The sequence below is a fragment of the Zophobas morio genome, unplaced genomic scaffold, assembly GCF_036711695.1.
Source record: "Zophobas morio isolate AGI-343-1 ecotype UQ-CSIRO unplaced genomic scaffold, CSIRO_AGI_Zmor_V1 ptg000018l, whole genome shotgun sequence".
Classification (NCBI taxonomy): Eukaryota; Metazoa; Arthropoda; class Insecta; order Coleoptera; family Tenebrionidae; genus Zophobas; species Zophobas morio.
The window spans coordinates 4661264-4680627 of NW_026972123.1; the positions used below are offsets into that span (position 1 = coordinate 4661264).

Here is a 19364-nt window from a genome sequence, read left to right on the forward strand (position 1 = left end):
TGTGTCGATTTTTTACTTTCTCGATTTTTCAAATTTTCGATTTTCAAATTTTAGACTTTTCAATTTTTTGATATTTTAATTTTTCAATATTTAAAAATTATAGATATTTCGATTTCTCAATATTTCATTTCGCTTCTTCGTTATTTCAGTTTTTCAAGTTGTCGAAGTTTTCAAATGTTTCGATTTTTTAAATTTTCAGTTTTAAAATTTTTCGATCTTTCAATGTTTTGATATCCCGATTTAATTTGCCATTTTTCATGTTTTCTTTCATTTTTGAAAAATTTAAATTGAAAAAACAAGAAATTATAAAATGGAATTTGAAAATCCAAAAATTGTAAAAACAAATAAACAAAGAACAGACAGGGAAACTGTAAATCGAAAATTTGAAGAAATGAAAAATTAAAGAATCTAAAAATTGAAACATTGAAAGATCGAATAAATAAAAAAGTTGTAAAATTCAATATTTGAAAAATCAAAAAAATTCTAAAATCGCAAAATTCAAAAAGTGAAAAATTATAATTATTACTACATATTTAAAATGAAAACTAAAAAAATTGCTAACCAAAAATTGAAGAAACGAAAAATTGAAAAATTTTACATTGAAAAAAGAAAAATTATAAATTCTCAGAACTTTCAAAAACCGATAAAGTAAAAAATAAAGACAATAAAAGACCGAAACGAAAATTTGCAATTCGTAAAATTGAAAAAATGAAAAATTAAAAAATTAAAAATTGGAACATCCAAAAGTTGGAAAATCGAAATTTTGAAAAATCAAAAACTATAGAAAAAAGAAACCAAACACCGAAAAGAAAACTGCAAATCGAAAATGTGTAGAAATGAAAAATTAAAGACTCTAAATATATGTATAATAATTAAAAAATTTAAAAATTTTAAAATTCTAGAATGAAAAAAGTGAAAAGTTATAAAAATTATAATTACATATTATTACGTATTTAAAAGAAAAACTAGAAAACTTGCAAACCAGAAACTAAAAATACGAAAAACTGAAAAATTGAGAAACTGAAAAAACTAAAATTGAAAAAATAAAAATTCAAAAAATTAAAAATTTCACAAAGAAAAAAGAAAAATTATAAATTCAGAACTTCGGAAAACCGAAAAATTAAAAAATACAAAAAATTAAAAAAAAACTAAAAATTGGAATATTCAAAAGTTGGAAATATGAAAAACTGCAAAATTTAACAGTTAAAACTCGAGACAGACGGAAACGGGCGACCTATTTCTTCGTACACTAGGGATCATGAAAGGTCGAGAAAACGTAAAACAAGAGAGTCAGCCGACGGACTCGATTACAATACCTTCCTTTGCTTACGCTTGGGTAAAAAAGTAAAAAAATTAAAAAATTGGAAAATTACAAATCGAAAAAATTGAAGAAACGAATCTTTGAAAAAATTTAAATTGAAAAAACAAGAAATTATAAAATCGGAATATCGAAAAATCAAAAATTGTAAAAATAAAATAAAATAAAAACTGAAAGGCAAAACTGCAAATCGAAAATTTGAAGAACTGAAAAATTAAAGAATATAAAAATTGAAAAATTGAAAAATCGAGTAAATGAAAACTAGAAAAATTCTAAAATCGTAAAATTGAAAAATTGAAAAATTATGAAAGTTATAATTATTATTACATAATATTGAAAATAAAAACTAGAAAAATTGTAAACAAAAAATAGGGGAAACGAAAAATTGATAAATCTAACAGAAACTGTAGAAAAAAGAAAACAAAAAACCCAAAAAAAAACTGCAAATCGATATGTGAAGAAATGAAAAATTAAAGACTCTAAATATATGTATAATAATTAAAAAATGGAAAAATTTTAAAATTCTAAAATGAAAAAAGTGAAAAGTTATAAAAATCGATTTTTCGAATTATTTTTTTTTTGATTTTTCGATTTCTCAATTGTTCGTCTTTTTAGATTCTCACTTTTTGGATATTTCTGTTTTCGGATTTTCAGTTTTTCCATTTTTAGTATTTCTTTCATTTTTCAATTTTTCGATATTTCAGGTTTGGGATGGTTCAGGTTTTCAATTTATAACTTTTCGAGTTTTAATTTTGGGCTATTTCGCTTGCTCAGTTTTTCCAGTTTTCCATTTTTTCCTTGTTTTATTTTTCCGCTTTTCCAATGTTTCAACCTACAATTTTTTGTTTTTCAATTTTTCGAATCTTTTGATCTTTCGATTTCTCAAAATTTCAATTTTTCGAATTTTTTAATTTTTTGATTTCTCGATTTATCGAGATTTGGATTTTTCGATATTTTGATTGTCAAATTCACAATTTATCAATTTTTAACTTTTTATTTTTCGATTTTGGCCCATTTCGGTTTCTCAATTGTTCGACTTTTCGACTCCTCGATTTCTTGGTCTTTTCATTTTACGATTTTTAGATTTTTTTTAGAATGTTTCGAATTTTCGATTTTTAGATTTCTCGATTTTTCGAATTTGCGATTACTTTTTTTTTTCTCTCAGTGTTAATATCATACAGTGTATCGAAAATGACCAAATGACTCAATTGTCGTTACTAAGCTCGAGAACAACCTCATTGGGTTCAACACCCAACGACCTAAAAAATTCATATTAATCGATATTTAGATCATCTTATTAGAACCTCAGTGCTTCTAGATAATCCACAAAATTTAGATCGCAGTATTTGGTTTCAACAGGATGGGGCACCACCACATTATGGCGTAAATGTAAGGCGTGTACCAATAGGATGGCCACCTAGGTCTCCGGATCTGCACCCCTTAATTTTTTATGGAGACATTTAAAAAGTCGTGTTTACATTTCTATTATATTCTAAGATTTATCAGCTAACTTAACTAAAAATTAATATAATAACTTCAATACTTACATTCTTGGTCCATCAGTCTTGAACATAACTCTCACACTCTAGACATTCGATGTTCTAATAATTCTCATCGATTTATACGTACCACTCACCAAATTGACTTAGCTGCCCCAAGGATTTCGCTATTCCTTTGCGAAAGACCTGGCCTCAGCTAAACCTACTTTTTGAGGGCAAATCGCTTTTGCAACGCTCTTATTGCTAATTATGACAATATTTTTATCATCAGTTCAAGAATTTTGCATTCATAAAGAAAACCACATTCTTCGTCTTGTCACATGTCATGGTTTCAGGATATCTTTTTATGTTCTACAGATTAATTTGTATTCATATAATCTTCAGTGTTAATAAAAGCAGTTTTATTGTTATTATTATTATTTATTTAGTAAGAACTGTATGTACTTTTTTTAACTGTCTAACATTAGGTCAAAATTTATTGTTCCGAGTTCATAAGGAATATTTGCTGCCCAGGCTGTACACCACACATTGATTACAACCCCATCTGGAAAGAATATAAAAAAATTAATTGATTGTTAAGAAACTTGACAATAGTTAAAATTCTTTGTTAAAATAAGCCAGTTCTGAAGATATTTTTGGAACTTACTTCTTGGTCGTTCAAAGTGGACTGCCACCAATGGACTTAAGAAATTTTTCTTGCCTGAGGCGCCAAAATAGTGGGATGGAAATGCCTGTTCTGGATAGTACTTGACTGAACCAATGAATTCTGCGTCAGGTGCATAATTACCTTTACAAGAAACCCACACTCTGTTGGTCTGTAGAAAAATTGTAATTTAATGATAATTAATCAATTAATTATGTATTAGTTACGTTTCCCTTTTGTTTTTCCTTCCAAATATGGTGTCTCAAAACGTAGGGCATTTTTTCTGGAATGTAGGAATCATTGTAGAACTCTGGCATCCATCCGTTGGGCACCTAGAACAGTCATCGGTACTAATTGTCTGCACATTTTTTTTCTACTTACGTTATTAAGTCTGAGAAAAATACAGGGTGAGTCTGTGTATCCGTAGTGCGATTGTGGATTACAAGGCCCAAAACTACTGACATCTACTTCACAGACACCATTTTCCGGTGGTGGATTGTTGCCACATTGATGTATCGTAGAGTCAGCGCTGGCATTTTGACTACGATAAGCTAGACATTCATGTGTTAAATTCCAAATTTTCGAAATTTCTCGTCACTTACGTTGCAAAAAGTCATCTAACAAACCTGCCCAGTGTTGTACTGTCTCTCTCGATCTTCCTTGGACCCATATCTCCTTACTTCCGTGCTCGTTTGTGAAAGGTCGAAGTTCCAAAACTGATTTTTTTTTTTAGAAAATAGTGCGTTTTTTAGAAAATGGCTCACCTGGACTTTTAATGGTTTGAGTTTGGTCAGCGCTAGCCCAAGATAGATAAATCGAAAGCAGTACTGAAACTTACGAATTTGTGAATAATTTGGGACCTAACTTTGTTGCAAAAGTACCTGCAACGCGTTTTGCTGTACCCATTTGTGGTTGTTGTTCTTCGCAGTTAGTTTAAGATACACTGTTTCTAAGTGAAAACATTCTGGATAATCGACTATATCAATGGACGTTTGACCTTAGTGCTAAATTGGAAGATGATTGCTTAAAAAACGCAAACTGTTTGCAATTTCAAAGTCAACACGACATTCCCAATTAACAACAATCAGTGCGGTAGTTTCGGAGATTATCTGTCCAATAAACATCGACACGGACGCAGACAGACAGATCGACGGTAACGAGAAACATTGTTTTTGTATTCTATGGACTCGATTACAATACTCTCGTTAGTTCGTTCAGGGATTTTTTCTCTCGGATGGGTGGAGCTTCTCTTTTGTTTTTTGTTTTTTCTTTTAATTAATACTTTTAGTTTTCTTTGTTTAACACAATTACTTAAGAAGATATTTCATAAGATAATTTCTCGTAGAAAAATAAAGATTTTACAATTTAGCTCCGCCCCTCGGCTTACGACGAATAAAAAAAATCATCAGGATTGAGATAGGGCGGGTGGGCGGGGCTTATTATTTCAAATTTTTGATTTTTATTCAGTTTCTCAATTTTAGATTTTTTGATATGTATTTCAATTTTTCGTTTCTTGAATTTTTAAAGTTCTTAACATAAAATTTTTCATTTTCTTAATTTTTAATTTTTCAATTTTTCGATTTTACAGTTTTTTGATGACAATTTTGCTTTTTTCAATGTCTTTATTTTTAATTTTTTGATTTTTCAATTGTTCGTTTCCTCATTTTTTCAAGTTCTTGATTTTTATTTTTCATTTTCTCGATTTTTTGAATTTACACTTTTTCCATTCTTTGTTTTTCCATTTTTTTGATTTCTCAATTTTTATTTTTTCGATTTTTCAATTTTTCGTTTCAAGTTTTCGATTTTCAACTCTCAGTTTCTCAATTTTACAATTTTCATTTTCTCGATTTTAATTTTTCAATTTTTCGATTTCACAATATTTTTATCACAATTTTTCGTTCTACCTTCTTCTATTTTATCATTTTTTGATTTCAGAATTTCTCGTTTTTTCATTTTCTTTTTCTTTTTTCGATTTTAAGTTTTCTCGACTTCCAGATTCTTCGATTTTTCATTTCTTAAATTTTTCGATATTACCTACAATTTTTCATGTTTTAGATATTCCAAGTTCTCTGTTCCTCAATTTTTAAAGTTCTCGATTTTTATTTTTCAAATTCTCGGTCTTTAATTTTCGTTTTTACATCGCAATTTTTTGTTTTTTCATTTTCTTTATTTTCTTCAACGTTTTTTTAGATTATATAATTTTTCCTTTATTCAATTTTTCAAATTTTCAATCCATGATTTTCTTTCAATCCTTCGATTTTTTGATTTTGAAATTTTTGGATTTCACAATTATCCAATTTTCCGGTTTCTTTGATTTTGAATCTTTGGTTTTTTGAATATTTCGTTTTTTTGATTTTGCACGTTGTAGATTTTTTAGCTTCTTAATTTTTTCCGTTTTTCAACTTTTCGTACCTTCAATTTTCCAAGTTTTTGATTTTTTTTTTCAATTTTTTGAAATTTCAATTTTTCATGTTTTCGATTTTTCAATTTCTCTGTTCCTCAATTTTTAATGTTCTGGATTTTCAATATTTCAATTTTTCGACTTCATAGTTTTTTGATGACAATTTTGCGTTTTTTAGTGTTCTTTTTTTTAATTTTTTGATTTTTCAATTTTTCGTTTCCTCAGTTTTTATTTTTCCTTTTCTCGATTTTTTTATTTTACACTTTTTTGGTTCTTTGTTTTTCCATTTTTTTGATTTCTCAATTTTTATTTTTTCGATTTTTCAATTTTTCGTTTCAAGTTTTCGATTTTCAACTTTCAGTTTCTCAATTTGACAATTTTTCATTTTCTCGATTTTAATTTTTCAATTTTTCGATTTCACAATTTATTTATCACAATTTTTCGTTCTACCTTCTTGTATTTTATCATTTTTTGATTTCACAATTTCTCGTTTCTTCATTTTCTTTTTTCGATTTTAAATTTTCTCAACTTTCAAATTCTTCGATTTTTCATTTCTTCAATTTTTCGATATTACCAACAATTTTTCATGTTTTCGATTTTTCAATTTCTCTGTTCCTCAATTTTTAAATCTTTGGTTTTTTCAATATTTCGTTTTTTTGATTTTGCACGTTGTGGATTTTTCAGCTTCTTAATTTTTTCCGTTTTTCAACTTTTCGTACCTTCAATTTTCCAAGTTTTTGTTTTTTTTTTTCAATTTTTCAACTTTACATTTTTTTGAAATTTCAATTTTTCGTTTCTTGTTTTTTTTAAGTTCTGAATTTTCAATATTAAGATATTGAAGCTAAGTAGCTTTGTTGCAGAATTACCTGCAACGTGTTTTGTTGAACACATTTGAGTTGTTGTTCTTCACAGTGTGTTAACATATAATGTTTCGAAGTAAAATCGTTTTTGATAACCGGTTATATCAACGGACGTTTGACCTTAGTTCTAAATTGGAAGATGATATGAACAATATAATGCAAAGTAACCTCACTTGACATACACTTTGAAAAACTTTTATGACTTTAGCGACTTAAGCCAAACTACCCTTATAAGTCAAACTGGCTATTGTAAGCTTTGTGGACCCGAACCGCAAGGATTATTACTCTCCATTGTTGGCATAATGGAGCTGTGAACTGAGTTAAGTAATACAATAGCCCTTTTGACTTATAAAGGTGGTTTGACTTAAGTCGTTTAAGTCATAAAAGTTTTACAAGGTGTATGTCAAATGAGATTAGTATAAACATACAGCAGTTTGACTGGAAATCGAAGACAATCAGAACTATAAGCACTGTCGAAATTTCGAAAACTGAAAAAATAGAAAAATCTTTCCGGAAGTCAAAAAATTGAAAAATCGAAAAACTGAGAATGGAATTGGGAATTTGAGAAATCGAAAAGTAAAAACATTTAAGTCTAAAAACTGAGGAATCTAAAAATTGCAAAATCAAAAATCGAAAATACAAAAATTTAAAAATCGAAAAACCGAAAAATCAAAAATTCGAAAAATCTAAAAATGCAAGAATCAAAATATAGAAAAGCGAAATATCGAAATTGAAAAATGGAAAAATTGAAAAAATCGAAAAATCAAAAAATCGAAAATTGTGAATTTGAATATCGAAAAGCCGAAAAATCGAAATATCGAAAAATTGAAAAATCTAGAAATGGAAAAATTATCTCAAAACTGAAGTATTCAAAAGTTGAGAAATGGAAAATTTGAAAAACCGAAAAATTGAAAATTTAAGAAATCAGAGATTGAAAAATCCAGAAATCGAAAAAGAAACAAATCGAAAAATTGAAAATTCAGTGAATAAGATATTCGACAAAATTAAAATCCTAGCAATTGGAAAACCGAAAATACAAAAATTTAAAAATCGAGAAACCGAAAAATAAAAAATTCGAAAATTGAGATTTCGAAAAATCTAAAATGCAAGAAACGAAATATAGAGAAACGGAATATCGAAAATCGAAAAATCGGAAAGTCGAAAAATGGGAAAATTTGAAATTAAAAAAATTCGAATATGAAAAAATCGAAAATTCTAAAAATGGAAAAATCGAAAATACGAAAATTGAGAATTTGAAAATCGAAAAGCCGAAATGTCAAAAAATCAAAAAATCTAAAACCGAGAAATCGAAAAATTGAAAAATTGAAAAATCTAGAAATGGAAAAATTCTCAAAGTTGAAGTGTTGAAAATTTGAGAAATGGAAAACTTGAAAAATCAAAGATCGAAAAGTAGCAAGATTGAAAATTCGAGTATCGAAAATCTAAAACTCGGGAAATCAATAAATAGAAAAGTAAGGTAATTGAAAAATCAAAAAACAAAAGAATGGAAAAATTGAAAATTTAAGAAAGCAGGGATTGAAAAATCCAGAAATCGAAAAGGAAACAAATTATATATTATATATCTAATAATCGAAAATTCGATGAATCAAATAGTGCAAAAAAAACTCGAAGAAAAATCTAAGAATCGAAAAACAAACAAACTGAACATTCCGATATCGAAAAATCAAAAATTCCATTAATCAAATATTCGAAAAAACGAAAATGCGAGCAATCGGAACACAAAATACAAGAATTTAAAAATCGAAAATTCGAAAATCGAGGTTTCGAAAAATCTAATAATGCAAAAATCGGTATATAGAAAAACGGAATATCGAAAGTAGAAAAATCGGAAAGTCGAAAAATGAGAAAAACGAAAAATCAAACAAATTATATATAATATCGAATAATCGAAAATTCGCCGAATCAAATAATAATAATATTATTAATATAATAATGATAGATATATATTTGCTAAACAGCAAATCGAAAAAACGAAAATCCGACAAATCGGAAAACCGAAAATTCAAACATCTAAAAATCGAAAAACCGAAAAATCAAAAATTCAAAAATCGAGATTTCAAAAAATCGAAGAAACAAAATGCAGAAATTAATAAAATCAAAAATCGAAAATTCCAAAAATTGAAATTTTGAGAAATTGGAGAAAAATCTAAGAATCGAAAAAGAAATAAACTGAAAATTCCGATATCGAAAAATCAAAAATTCGATTAATCAAATATTCGAAAAAGCGAAAATGCGAGCAATCAGAACACCAAAAATACAAAAATTTAGAAATCGAAAATTCGAAAATCGGAAAGTCGAAAAATGAGGAAATTGAAAAATCGAGAATTCGAAAAGCCGAAATGTTGGAAAACCGAAAAACATAAAAACCCACAAACAGAAACATCGAGAAAACGAGAAATCGACAAACCGAAAATCTAGAAATGGAAAAATTCTCCAAATTGAATTGTTGAAAAGTTGAGAAATTGTAAATTTGAAAAATCCTTAAATCGAAAAGTAAAGTAATCGAAAAATCAAAAAACTGAAGAATGGAAAAATTGAAAAATCGAATATCGACAAATAGAAAATTCGAAAATTGAGAATTTGAAAATCGAAAATTCGAAATGTCAAAAAATCAAAAATTTAAAAACCGAGAAATCGAAATATCGAAAAATTGAAAAATCTAGAAATGGAAAAGTAAAAAGATTGAAAATTCGAGTATCGAAAATTGATATATCAATAAATCGAAAATTGATATATCAATAAATCGAAAAATAAGGTAATTGAAAAATCGAAAAATTGAAAATTTAAGAAATCGGATATTGAAAAATCCAGAAATCGAAAAAGAACCAAATTATATATAATGTCGAATAATCGAAAATTCGACGAATTAAATAATCGAAAAGAATGAAAATCCGACAAATCGGAAAACCGAAAATTCGAAAATCTAAAAATCGGAAAGGCAAAAAATTCAAAAATTAAGATTTCGAAAAGTCGAAAAATGCAAGAATCGAAATATAGAAAAGCGGAATATCGAAGTTCGATAGATTGGAAAGTCGAAAAATGGGAAAATCGAGACTTCGAAATAAAAAATTCCAAAATTTGAAAAATGGAAAAATTGAATATTCTAAAACTGAAAATTTAAGAGTCGGAAATCCGAAATGTTGAAAAATCAAAAACCGAGAAAACAAATATTGAAAAATCTAAAATTGTAAAACTTCTAAGACTTGAAGTGTTGAAAAGTTGGAAAATGGAAAGTTTGGAAAATCAAAAATCGAAAAGGAGAAACACTGAAAATCTAAAATCGAAAACTCTAGAAATCAATAAATCAAAAAGTAAGACAGTTCAAAAAAAAACTAAGGAATGGAAAAAAAAAATCGAAAATTCAAAAAATCAAAAACCGAAATTCGAAATACAGAAAAATACAAAAATTGAAAATATGAGAAATCGGAGAATTGAAAAATCTATAAATCGAAAAGGAATCAAATCATATGTAATATCAAATAATAGAAAAAACGAAAATCCGAAAAATCGAAAATGAAAAATTCAAGAATCCAGATTTCGAAAAATCGAAGGATCGAAATATCGAAAGTCGAAAAAAATTGGAATATTGAAAAATAGAAAATGTTAAATAATTAAAAAATCTGAAAACCGAGAAATCGTAACATCCAAAAATTGAAAAATCTAGAAATTGAAAAATTCTCAAAATTGAAGTGTTGAAAAGTTGAGAAAATTTGAAAAATCAAAAATCGAAAAGCAGAAAGATTGAAAATTCGAGTATTTAAAATCAAAAACAACTCGAGAAATCAATAAATCGGAGAGGAAGGTAATTGAAAACCCAAAAAAAAGAATAGAAAAATTGAAAAATCGAAAATTCAAAAATCAAAAATCTACATATTAAACTGAAAATTCGAAAAATTGAAAATTTGAGAAATCGGAGATGAATCAAACATAGAAAAAACGAAAATCCAAGAATCCAATAAGAAATATCGAAAAATCGAAAAGCCGAAACGTCAAAAAACAAAAAATCTAAAAACCCGAAAATCGAAAGAACGGAAGATTGAAAACATCGAGTAATCGAAAAGTTGAGAAGACGAGAAATCGACAAATCGAAAAATCTAAAATTAAAATATCGAAAAACCGAAAAAGGAAACCTGAATTTGAACATTTATTCTCAAATTGTCATTTTATTTAACATCATTTAAATTTGCTTGTTCTTTTTTCTTGTAATGATAACAATCTTTTTGCTATGCAAAACGTTTCGGCTAATCGAAGACCAAGATAAAAAGTCTTTAATGTTCATACAAAAAAAAAAACAATGAAATAGTGAAAGACACGTCTTTCTTTTTTTCTTTTAGTATCGTGTAAAAGTTTCCGGTCAAGGGCACATTTGTCATTATTGAAATATTAAAATCTTAATTGATTAACCATTGAGAACACGAGTTATTTTACATAACTGTTTGTCAAGTACCATTTACAAGTTCTACTTTTTTCACTACCTTCAAACACACAGATGTAGGTCACGCTATTTTTCCTACACTATACTCATTGCAAAAAAATATAAACTACAATTACCACGACTTTCCTTAACTTTATTAAATTAATGTCCATCATTATCTTTGCATAATTATACATAACGACAGAAATTTGTTTAGTTTGTATTAAGTACAACGGTACTGGAAACAAAACAACCGCTTTCTCAGCCACCACAACCTCCTCAAAATGTCCATCTGTGACTACGACAACCCAAAACTTATGACAGGTCTAAAAAACCGCTCCACTACTCCCACTATACTTATTTTTTATTCAATTTCAGATGACTGTCTCAAACCTCTTAGATTTATATCCTCCGACATCCTCCAACTCAAACCCATAAAACTCATAGCTTGGTACTCCTTCGTGGTTCACTTCGTCACAGACCTGATGCTACTACTCTTCATCGCCTACCTCTACCACGACCCTAAACAAAACGTCCTCTACATCGCCGTCCTCATCGGAGACTACTACGTAAGTACACGCACCAAAACACCTCCTATAATAAAACCTAGCCCACTTTTGCCACTGCTTTGGTGCTACAAGACAGCGAAAAAGTAGCCCATTTGAAAGACGAGCTCCCATTATGGGCAATCGACACCGCTGGACCAAAACACTACTCAAGAATCAAACTCGAGACGCAAATTTTGTCAGTCTACTCCATCGTGACGTTCTTGATTTGCCTCACTGGGTGTGGTCTCTACATGCAGAATCTTTCTCACGATCAAGAGTGGTTCTTCGTTCTAAAAATGATTCATGATTTTTTGCCTGATTATTACGCGATTCTTTCGAGTTTTTTTAGATTGTCTATTCCGTTTTTTGGATATGGGATGATTTTGCATGCTATGGAGACCATCTACTACACTCAGCATCTTAGGTATCAGATTATCATGTTGAATGAGTACATAGCGGGGATAGGCAACTGCAGACAAGGGAAAAAGGAAGACGATTTGTTTTATGATGGAGAGTATCAAGAAGAAGTGGATAGAAGATTGAGGTTTTGTATAAAGAGATGGGACGAATATTTAGGGTGAGTGTGTTTCGGGTCGGGTGGTGATTTAGTTATTTTAAGTGTTGACTTGTAGGGCGTACAATAATAAGCTGAAAGAGATTAAGTTTATGATGGTAGGGTTTGCCGTGTGTGGGTACTTTTTGGGAATTAGTATTGCCATAATTGCGTTATCTGTGAGTATTGTAAGCTTTAATTTTTTTACTGGATTCAAGTATTTCAGGGGGTAGTTACCCCGGATTATTTCCCGCGTCACCTAGCGACTGGCTTAGGGGCATTGTTAACCTTTGTAGGAGTCATAATGGCAGGGCAGGCTCTGGAAACAGAAGTGTGTTATAAAAAATGTGTAGATGTCACTGTATTGATTATATTAATACGTATCGTTTTTAGATGGAAGACATGGTCTTGGTGATAAATGGAGTGAAATGGTATAATTTTAATAAAAAGAACAAAACGTTGTACTTCACCCTGTTGATGAACTTAATGACCGAAAGGAGGCTCCAGTTGTCTGAAAATTATTCCATAAATTTGGAGCTGGGGGTTGCTGTAAAAAAATACATTTGTTTTTGTGGTCCAAATTTGCTTATATTTTTCGTTTAAGATTGTGAAAGGGATTTACTCGATTGTGACTGTTTACACAAATATGGACATGCGCAAGAATTTTTAGAGCTTGAAGTGTTTGGTTTGACAATATGAAAAGAAAAGTTCTACTTTTTAATTTTTCTTATTGCTCAGTTCTTCCATTTTTTTTTTAATTTTCAAATTTTACATGCACTTTTTTGATGTTAAGATTTTCCAGTTTTGCAGTTTTTCGTTTATTAAGATTAATGGTTTTTTTGTTTTCCAATTCGGGACTTTTCAATATTTACATTTTTCAACTTTTCGATTTTTTTTAAGTTTTCGATTTTTTTTAAGTTTTCAATTTTTTAATTTCAAATTTTCTGCAATTTTTGGATTTTTCAAATTTTCGATTTATCAATTCTTCAATTCTTTTGTTTTAAACTTTTAAATCTAAGGTTTTTGACTTTTTTTTTATTCTCGATCTCTCGATTTTTAGACTTTGCGTTTTTTGATTTTTCGGTTTTTCAATTAACTGCTTTTTTTAATTTTTGTTTTTTTTATTTTTTAATTTTGGAATTTTTTAATATTTCGAGTTTTCAATTTTCTACTTCTTTTTCGATTTTTTAAATTCTAGTTTTTTCAATTTTTCGATTTTTTTTAATTTTGAGATTGTTGATTCGATTTTTCGACTTTCTGAATTTTTGAATTATTACTTTTTCGATTTTTCAATTTTAGATTTTTCAATCTTTCGATTTTTCCATGTTTTGATTTCTCCATTTTTCTTCAATTTTTGGATTTTTTGAGTTTTAGATATTTTGTTTTTTTGATTTTTCAGTTCTATGATTTTTTCGAATATTTTTCACTTGTTTTGTGTTTCGAATTTTCGATTTTTCGAGTTTTCCTTACTAGATTTTACGTTTCCACGATTTTCGGATTTTTTGTTAATTCTCATTTTTGGAAGTTTTCAACTTTTCAATTTTTCAGTTTTTTGATTATTAAAATTACTGGTTTTTCCATTTTACATTTTGGAATTTTTCAAACTTTACATTATTCAACGTTTCGATTTTTTTATTTTTACGTTTTCGATTTTTTTTTATTTTAGATTTATTTAATTTTTGGATTTTACGATGTTTTGAGTTCTCGATTTTTCAATTTATTATTTTTTTTTAATTTTTGGTTTTTCTGTTTTTAATTTTGGATGATATGCTACTTGGATTTTTCTAAATTTTTCGATTTTTTAAATTTCATTCGTTTTTTAGTGAAATGGATTACTCGATTTTTCGATTCTTCATTCTTTAATTTTTCGATGTTTTGAATTTTAGATATTTCGATTTGTCGATTTTTCAGTTTTTTGATTTTTCTGTTTTTCAATTTTTGAACTTTTAAATTTTTGATTTTTCACTTTTTCGAAGTTTCAAATACTGGATCTTTCGATTTGTAGATTTCGCGTTTTTGATTTTTCGATTTTTCAATTAATTGCTTTTCTTAATGTTTGGTTTTTCTATTTTTTGATGTTGGAATTTTTTAATATTTAGTGTTTTCAATTTTTTGATATTCTACTTGAATTTTCCTAAATTTTTCGATTTTTTAAATCTTGGTTTTTTCAATTTTTCTATTTTTTTTTAATTTTGAGATTGTTCATTCGATTTTTCGACTTTTCGATTTTTGAATTATTATTTTTTCGATTTTTCAAAATTTTTCGTTTTTTCAGTCTCTCGATTTTTCCATTTTTCTTAAATTTTTAGATATTTTCCAATATTAAAATTTTTTTATGTTTCGAATTATCGATTTTTCGAGTTTTCCTTACTAGATTTTACGTTTTTAGGATTTTTGGATTTTTTTTGGTTCTTCATTTTTGGAAGTTTCAGTATTTTGATTTTTCAATTGTTCCATTTTTGGACTTTTCGAATTTTTTATTTTTTTCATGTTTTTTTTTTCGGTTTCTTAAATTTTAGATATTTCCATTTCTCGATTTTTCAGTTCTTCGATTTTTCTACTTTTTAATTTTAAAATTTTGAATTTTTCACTTCTTGATGTTTTATCGATTTCTCGCTTTAAGAATTTCCAATTTTTCAGTTTTTCGATTATTAAAGTTACTGGTTTTTTGATTTTTTACGTTTTCTATTTTTTTAAATTTTAGGTGTATTCAATTTTTGGATTTTTCGACGTATTAAATTCTCCATTTTTCAATTATTCCATTTCTTGGTTCTTCAATTTTTCTGGTTTTCAAATTTTAGATTTTCACTTTTTTGAAGTTTCTGGGTTTTTCAATTTATTGTTTTTCAAATTTTTGGTTTTTCTCTTTTCTAATTTTGGAATTTTTCAATATTTCGATTTTTCAAATTTTCGACTTTTCGAATTTTTGATATTCTACTTTTTGGATTTTCCTAAATTTTTCGATTTTTTAAATTTTCCATTTTTCAGTTCTTCGATTACTACGTGAATTCTGTTTTGCATTTTTAAGCTTCAGATTTGTCACTTTTTGAAGTTTCAAATTCTCGATCTTTCGATTTTTAGACTTCGCGTTTTTTGATTTTTCGGTTTTTCAGTCAATCATTATTTTAATTTTTCTATTTTTTAATTTTGGTATTTTTCAATATTTCGAGTTTTCAATTTTTTGATATTTCACTTCTTGGATTTTCCTAAATTTTTCCATTTTTTTTAATTTTAGTGTTTTCAATTTTTCGATTCTGTTTTTTTACGTTTAGATTGTTCATTGGATTTTTCGAATTTCCGATTTTTCGAATTATTACTTTTTCGATTTTCAAAATTTTTCGTTTTTTCAATTTTAGATTTTTCAATCTTTCGATTTTCCATGTTTTGATTTCTCCACTTCTTCAATTTTTGGATTTTTTGAATTTTAGATATATTTTGTTTTTTTGATTTTTCAGTTCTATGATTTTTCACTTTTTTTATGTTTTGAATTCTCGATCTTTCGATTTTTAGACTTCGCGTTTTTCGATTTTTCGGTTTTTCAGTTAATTACTTTTTTAAAATTTCTATTTTTTAATTTTGGCTTTTTTTTAATATTTCGAGTTTTCAATTTTTTGATAACTTACTTCTTGGATTTTTTTCAATTTTTCCATTTTTTAAATTTTAGTTTTTTCAATTTTTCGATTCTTTTTTTTTTTATTTTGAGATTGTTCATTCGATTTTTCGAGTTTCCAATTTTTTTTGAATTATTACTTTTTCGATTTATCAAAATTTTTTGTTTTTTCAATTATAGATTTGTCAATCTTTCGATTTTTCCAAGTTTTGATTTCTCCACTTTTCTTCAATTTTTGGATTTTTTGAATTTTAGATATATTTTGTTTTTTTGATTTTTCAGTTCTATGATTTTTCACTTTTTTTATGTTTTGAATTTTCGATATTTCGATTTTTCGAGTTTTCCACTAGATTTTACGTTCTTACGATTTTTGGATTTTTTTGATTCTTTATTTTTGGAAGTTTTTAATATTTTGATTTTTCAACTTTTCGATTTCTTGAATTATTACTTTTTCGATTTTTTAAAATTTTTCGTTTTTTCCATTTTAGATTTTTCAATCTTTCAATTTTTCCATGTTTCGATTTCTCCATTTTCTTCAATTTTTGGATTTTTTGAAGTTTAGATTTTTCAGTTGTATGATTTTTCACTTTTTTCGGGTTTTTCCTACTAGATTTTACCTTTTTACGATTTTTGGATTTTTTTTATTCTTCATTTTTGGAAATTTTCAATATTTTGATTTTTCAATTTTTCCATTTTTCGACTTTTAGATGTTTTTATTTTTTTGATGTTTCAAAATTCTTCGATTTCTTAAATTTTAGATATTTTTCCATTTCTCGATTTTTCAGTTCTTCGATTTTTCTATTCTACTCTATTTTTCACTTTTTGATGTTTTTTGGACTTCTCGCTTTAAGATTTTCCAATTTTTCATTTTTTCTATTATTAAAATTACTGCTTTTTCCATTTTTCCATTTTGGGATTTTTCAATATTTACATTTTTCAACGTTTCGATTTTTTGATTTTTTACGCTAAAATTTTAGGTGTAATTAATTTTTGGATTTTTCGATATTTTGAGTTCTCGAGTTTTCAATTTTTCCATTTCTCGGTTCTTCAATTTTTCTGTTCTTTAAATTTTAAATTTTTCACTTTTTGAAGTTTCTCCGTTTTTCAATTGATTGTTTTTTAAAATTTTTGGTTTTTCTGTTTTTTAATTTTTGGAATTTTTCAATATTTCCATTTTTCAATTTACTATTCTACTTCTTGGATTTTCCAAAATTTTCGATTTTTTCAATTTAATTCATTTTTCAGTGTTTTGATTTCTCCATTTTTCGATTCTTCCATTTTTTAATTTTTCGAAGTTTTGAATTTTGGACATTTCGATTTCTCGATTTTCAGCTTTTCGATTCTTTGAACTTTTAAATTATAGATTATCCACTTTTTTTTGTTCCGATATTTTTGGTCTTTCAATTTTTCAATTTTGGGATTTTTCAATATTTCAAATTTTCTAATTTTTGGATTTTTTGATTTATTGATTGCTCGATTTTTTCAATTTTAAACATCGAATATTGAATTTTTGATTTTTCAGTTCTTTTCGAGTTTTAACATTTTTTCAGTTTTTGGAGTTTCAGCGTTTCAATTTTTTGATTTCTCATTTTTTCGACATTTCGATTTTGTTGATTTTTTACTTTTCGGATTTTCACAAATTTTTTCGACTTTTTAGATTTCAGAATTTTCGGTTTTTCAATTTTTCTATTTTTAAAATTTTTAGTTCTTCGAATTTTCAGTTTCTAAATTTTTCAATTTTGAATTTTTGATTTTTCGACTTCTCACTTTCTAGATTTTTTATGTTTCGATTCTTCAGTTTTTGGATTTTAAAATTTTCGGTTTTTTGATTTCTCATTTTTCAGTTTTTACTTCATGGAAATTAATAAAAAAAAATATATAAAATTCTTCAAAGAAGCGACATATTCCTTTATTTCTAATTCTTAGGCAACCAATAATGCACGACAGCAGTTAGGCAACCAGTAATACACGGTAGCAAAATAAAAATATGTGTTATTTAAAATATTTAGCATATGATGTAAATAAAGACAAACTTTTCTAAATCTGCCGGTGTTATTAATAGCATTAGTATATTGTTACGTTTTACGTACAGATAGATCTGTATTTATTCATCTTCACACAAAAATTAACACTGTTAACTTAATAAAATAACAATTATTATAATAAATTATGCTATGTAAAAAAGTATTTATTTATAACTGAAACATTCCTTGAACAAATTTCTTGTGACATTTATAAATTTCTTAAATTTCGTCACACCTCTTATTTAAAAAAAAGTGGTAACATTTTATTCTTTTTCCATCACAAATTTCAATTTTAGTCTATGCTTAACTCAAAATTAAGCGTCCCAAGTTTTTCTTTGGCATCACGCGGAATATTTGTGGCCCATGCTGTACATACCACGTTGATTATAACCCCCCCTAAAAAATAAAAAAAAAAGTGACACTTCGTAAAAAAATTTAAAAAATTTTTGGGGACTTACTGCTTGCCCGTTCAAATTTTACCGCCACTAACGGATTTAAAAATTCCGTGTTATCTGCGGCATGAAAATGATACGCCGGAAAAGCCGGTCCTGGATAATACGTAACTGGACCAATGTATTCTTTGTCAGCTGGATAGTCACCGTCACAAGAGACCCACACTTTGCTGTGCTGAAAACATAAATAATAATTTTGACACGCTGTATATGTGGAATATTCTTACCTTCCCCTTTTGTTCCTCCTCTCGAACTAAATTTTTCAAAAAATCGGGCATTTCTTTGGGCACGTTGGACGAATTGTACAATTCCGGTCTCCACCCTTTCGGGATCTAAAACACCCACAAATTATTATCAATGCTGATTGGATAGTGGTATTTCGTTTTCCACTTACGTCACCAAGTCTGAGAAATATACAGGGTTCTCCTCTGTCATATCCGAAGCGGTTTTCTGGACTACAAGGCCAAAAATCGCGGACTTTTACAGCACAAACGCTTCCTTTCGGTGGTGGTTCGTCGCTACATTTATGGTCAGAACTTCCCCAACCACCTATACTAAAATATGCTGCACATCCATAATAATTTAAAAATTTCCAAATTTTTGGTTTTCTTACGTTCCAAAAAATGAGTTAATGAATCTATCCAGTGTTGATACAGCTCTTCCGACCTTCCTTGGATCCATACCAGGGTACTGTCGCTTTCCTTTGGGAGTGGCCTGAATTCCAGAACTTAATTTTTTTGGAAAACGACACATTTTGACTAATTCGGGGTTACAAAATGACTCACCTGGACTGTTTTTGATTCGACTTTGACAAGCACTGGTCCAAGATAAATAAACGAAAAGGAGTGCTGAAATTTAGAAATTGAAGAGTAATTTGAGAGTTAACCTTGGTTTTATGTACCTGCAACGTGGTTTGTGGTACGCATTGCGGTTGTTGTTTTCACATATACTGTTTCAAAGCGAAAATACTTCTGACAACCGGTTTTTTTACCATCATTGGATATTTGACCTTCGCTAGAGT

General features: G+C 27.5%; 3 protein-coding genes across 4 annotated transcripts; 1 reads left to right on the forward strand and 2 right to left on the reverse strand.

Moving 5' to 3' along the window:
• Window positions 1–3216: 3216 nt before the first annotated feature.
• Window positions 3217–4733, reverse strand: LOC135130934 (sodium/potassium-transporting ATPase subunit beta-2-like). Of its 2 annotated transcripts, none has more exons than XM_064058404.1 (7): window positions 4342–4733; window positions 4225–4287; window positions 4063–4176; window positions 3842–4011; window positions 3688–3792; window positions 3464–3632; window positions 3217–3361 (listed from the first exon to the last, which is right to left on the reverse strand). In XM_064058404.1, the coding sequence occupies exons 1-7, from the start codon at window positions 4364–4366 to the stop codon at window positions 3267–3269; spliced, it is 741 nt and encodes a 246-aa protein (XP_063914474.1). In that variant the 5' UTR covers window positions 4367–4733; the 3' UTR covers window positions 3217–3266. The 2 variants fall into 2 exon arrangements, with proteins under 2 accessions (XP_063914474.1, XP_063914473.1); XM_064058403.1 differs by having other exon boundaries at window positions 4225–4293; window positions 4342–4728.
• Window positions 4734–11379: 6646 nt separating this feature from the next.
• On the forward strand, window positions 11380–12952 carry LOC135131099 (uncharacterized). The gene is made up of 7 exons (XM_064058645.1): window positions 11380–11480; window positions 11535–11725; window positions 11767–12281; window positions 12337–12436; window positions 12484–12588; window positions 12651–12806; window positions 12862–12952. Exons 1-7 carry the CDS (start codon window positions 11441–11443, stop codon window positions 12925–12927), a joined length of 1173 nt encoding a protein of 390 aa, XP_063914715.1. The 5' UTR covers window positions 11380–11440; the 3' UTR covers window positions 12928–12952.
• A 5197-nt stretch (window positions 12953–18149) lies between these two features.
• Window positions 18150–19326, reverse strand: LOC135130955 (sodium/potassium-transporting ATPase subunit beta-2-like). Its single transcript, XM_064058439.1, has 7 exons — window positions 19245–19326; window positions 19129–19191; window positions 18957–19070; window positions 18738–18907; window positions 18571–18675; window positions 18350–18518; window positions 18150–18287 (listed from the first exon to the last, which is right to left on the reverse strand). The coding sequence occupies exons 1-7, from the start codon at window positions 19267–19269 to the stop codon at window positions 18184–18186; spliced, it is 750 nt and encodes a 249-aa protein (XP_063914509.1). The 5' UTR covers window positions 19270–19326; the 3' UTR covers window positions 18150–18183.
• Window positions 19327–19364: the final 38 nt, after the last annotated feature.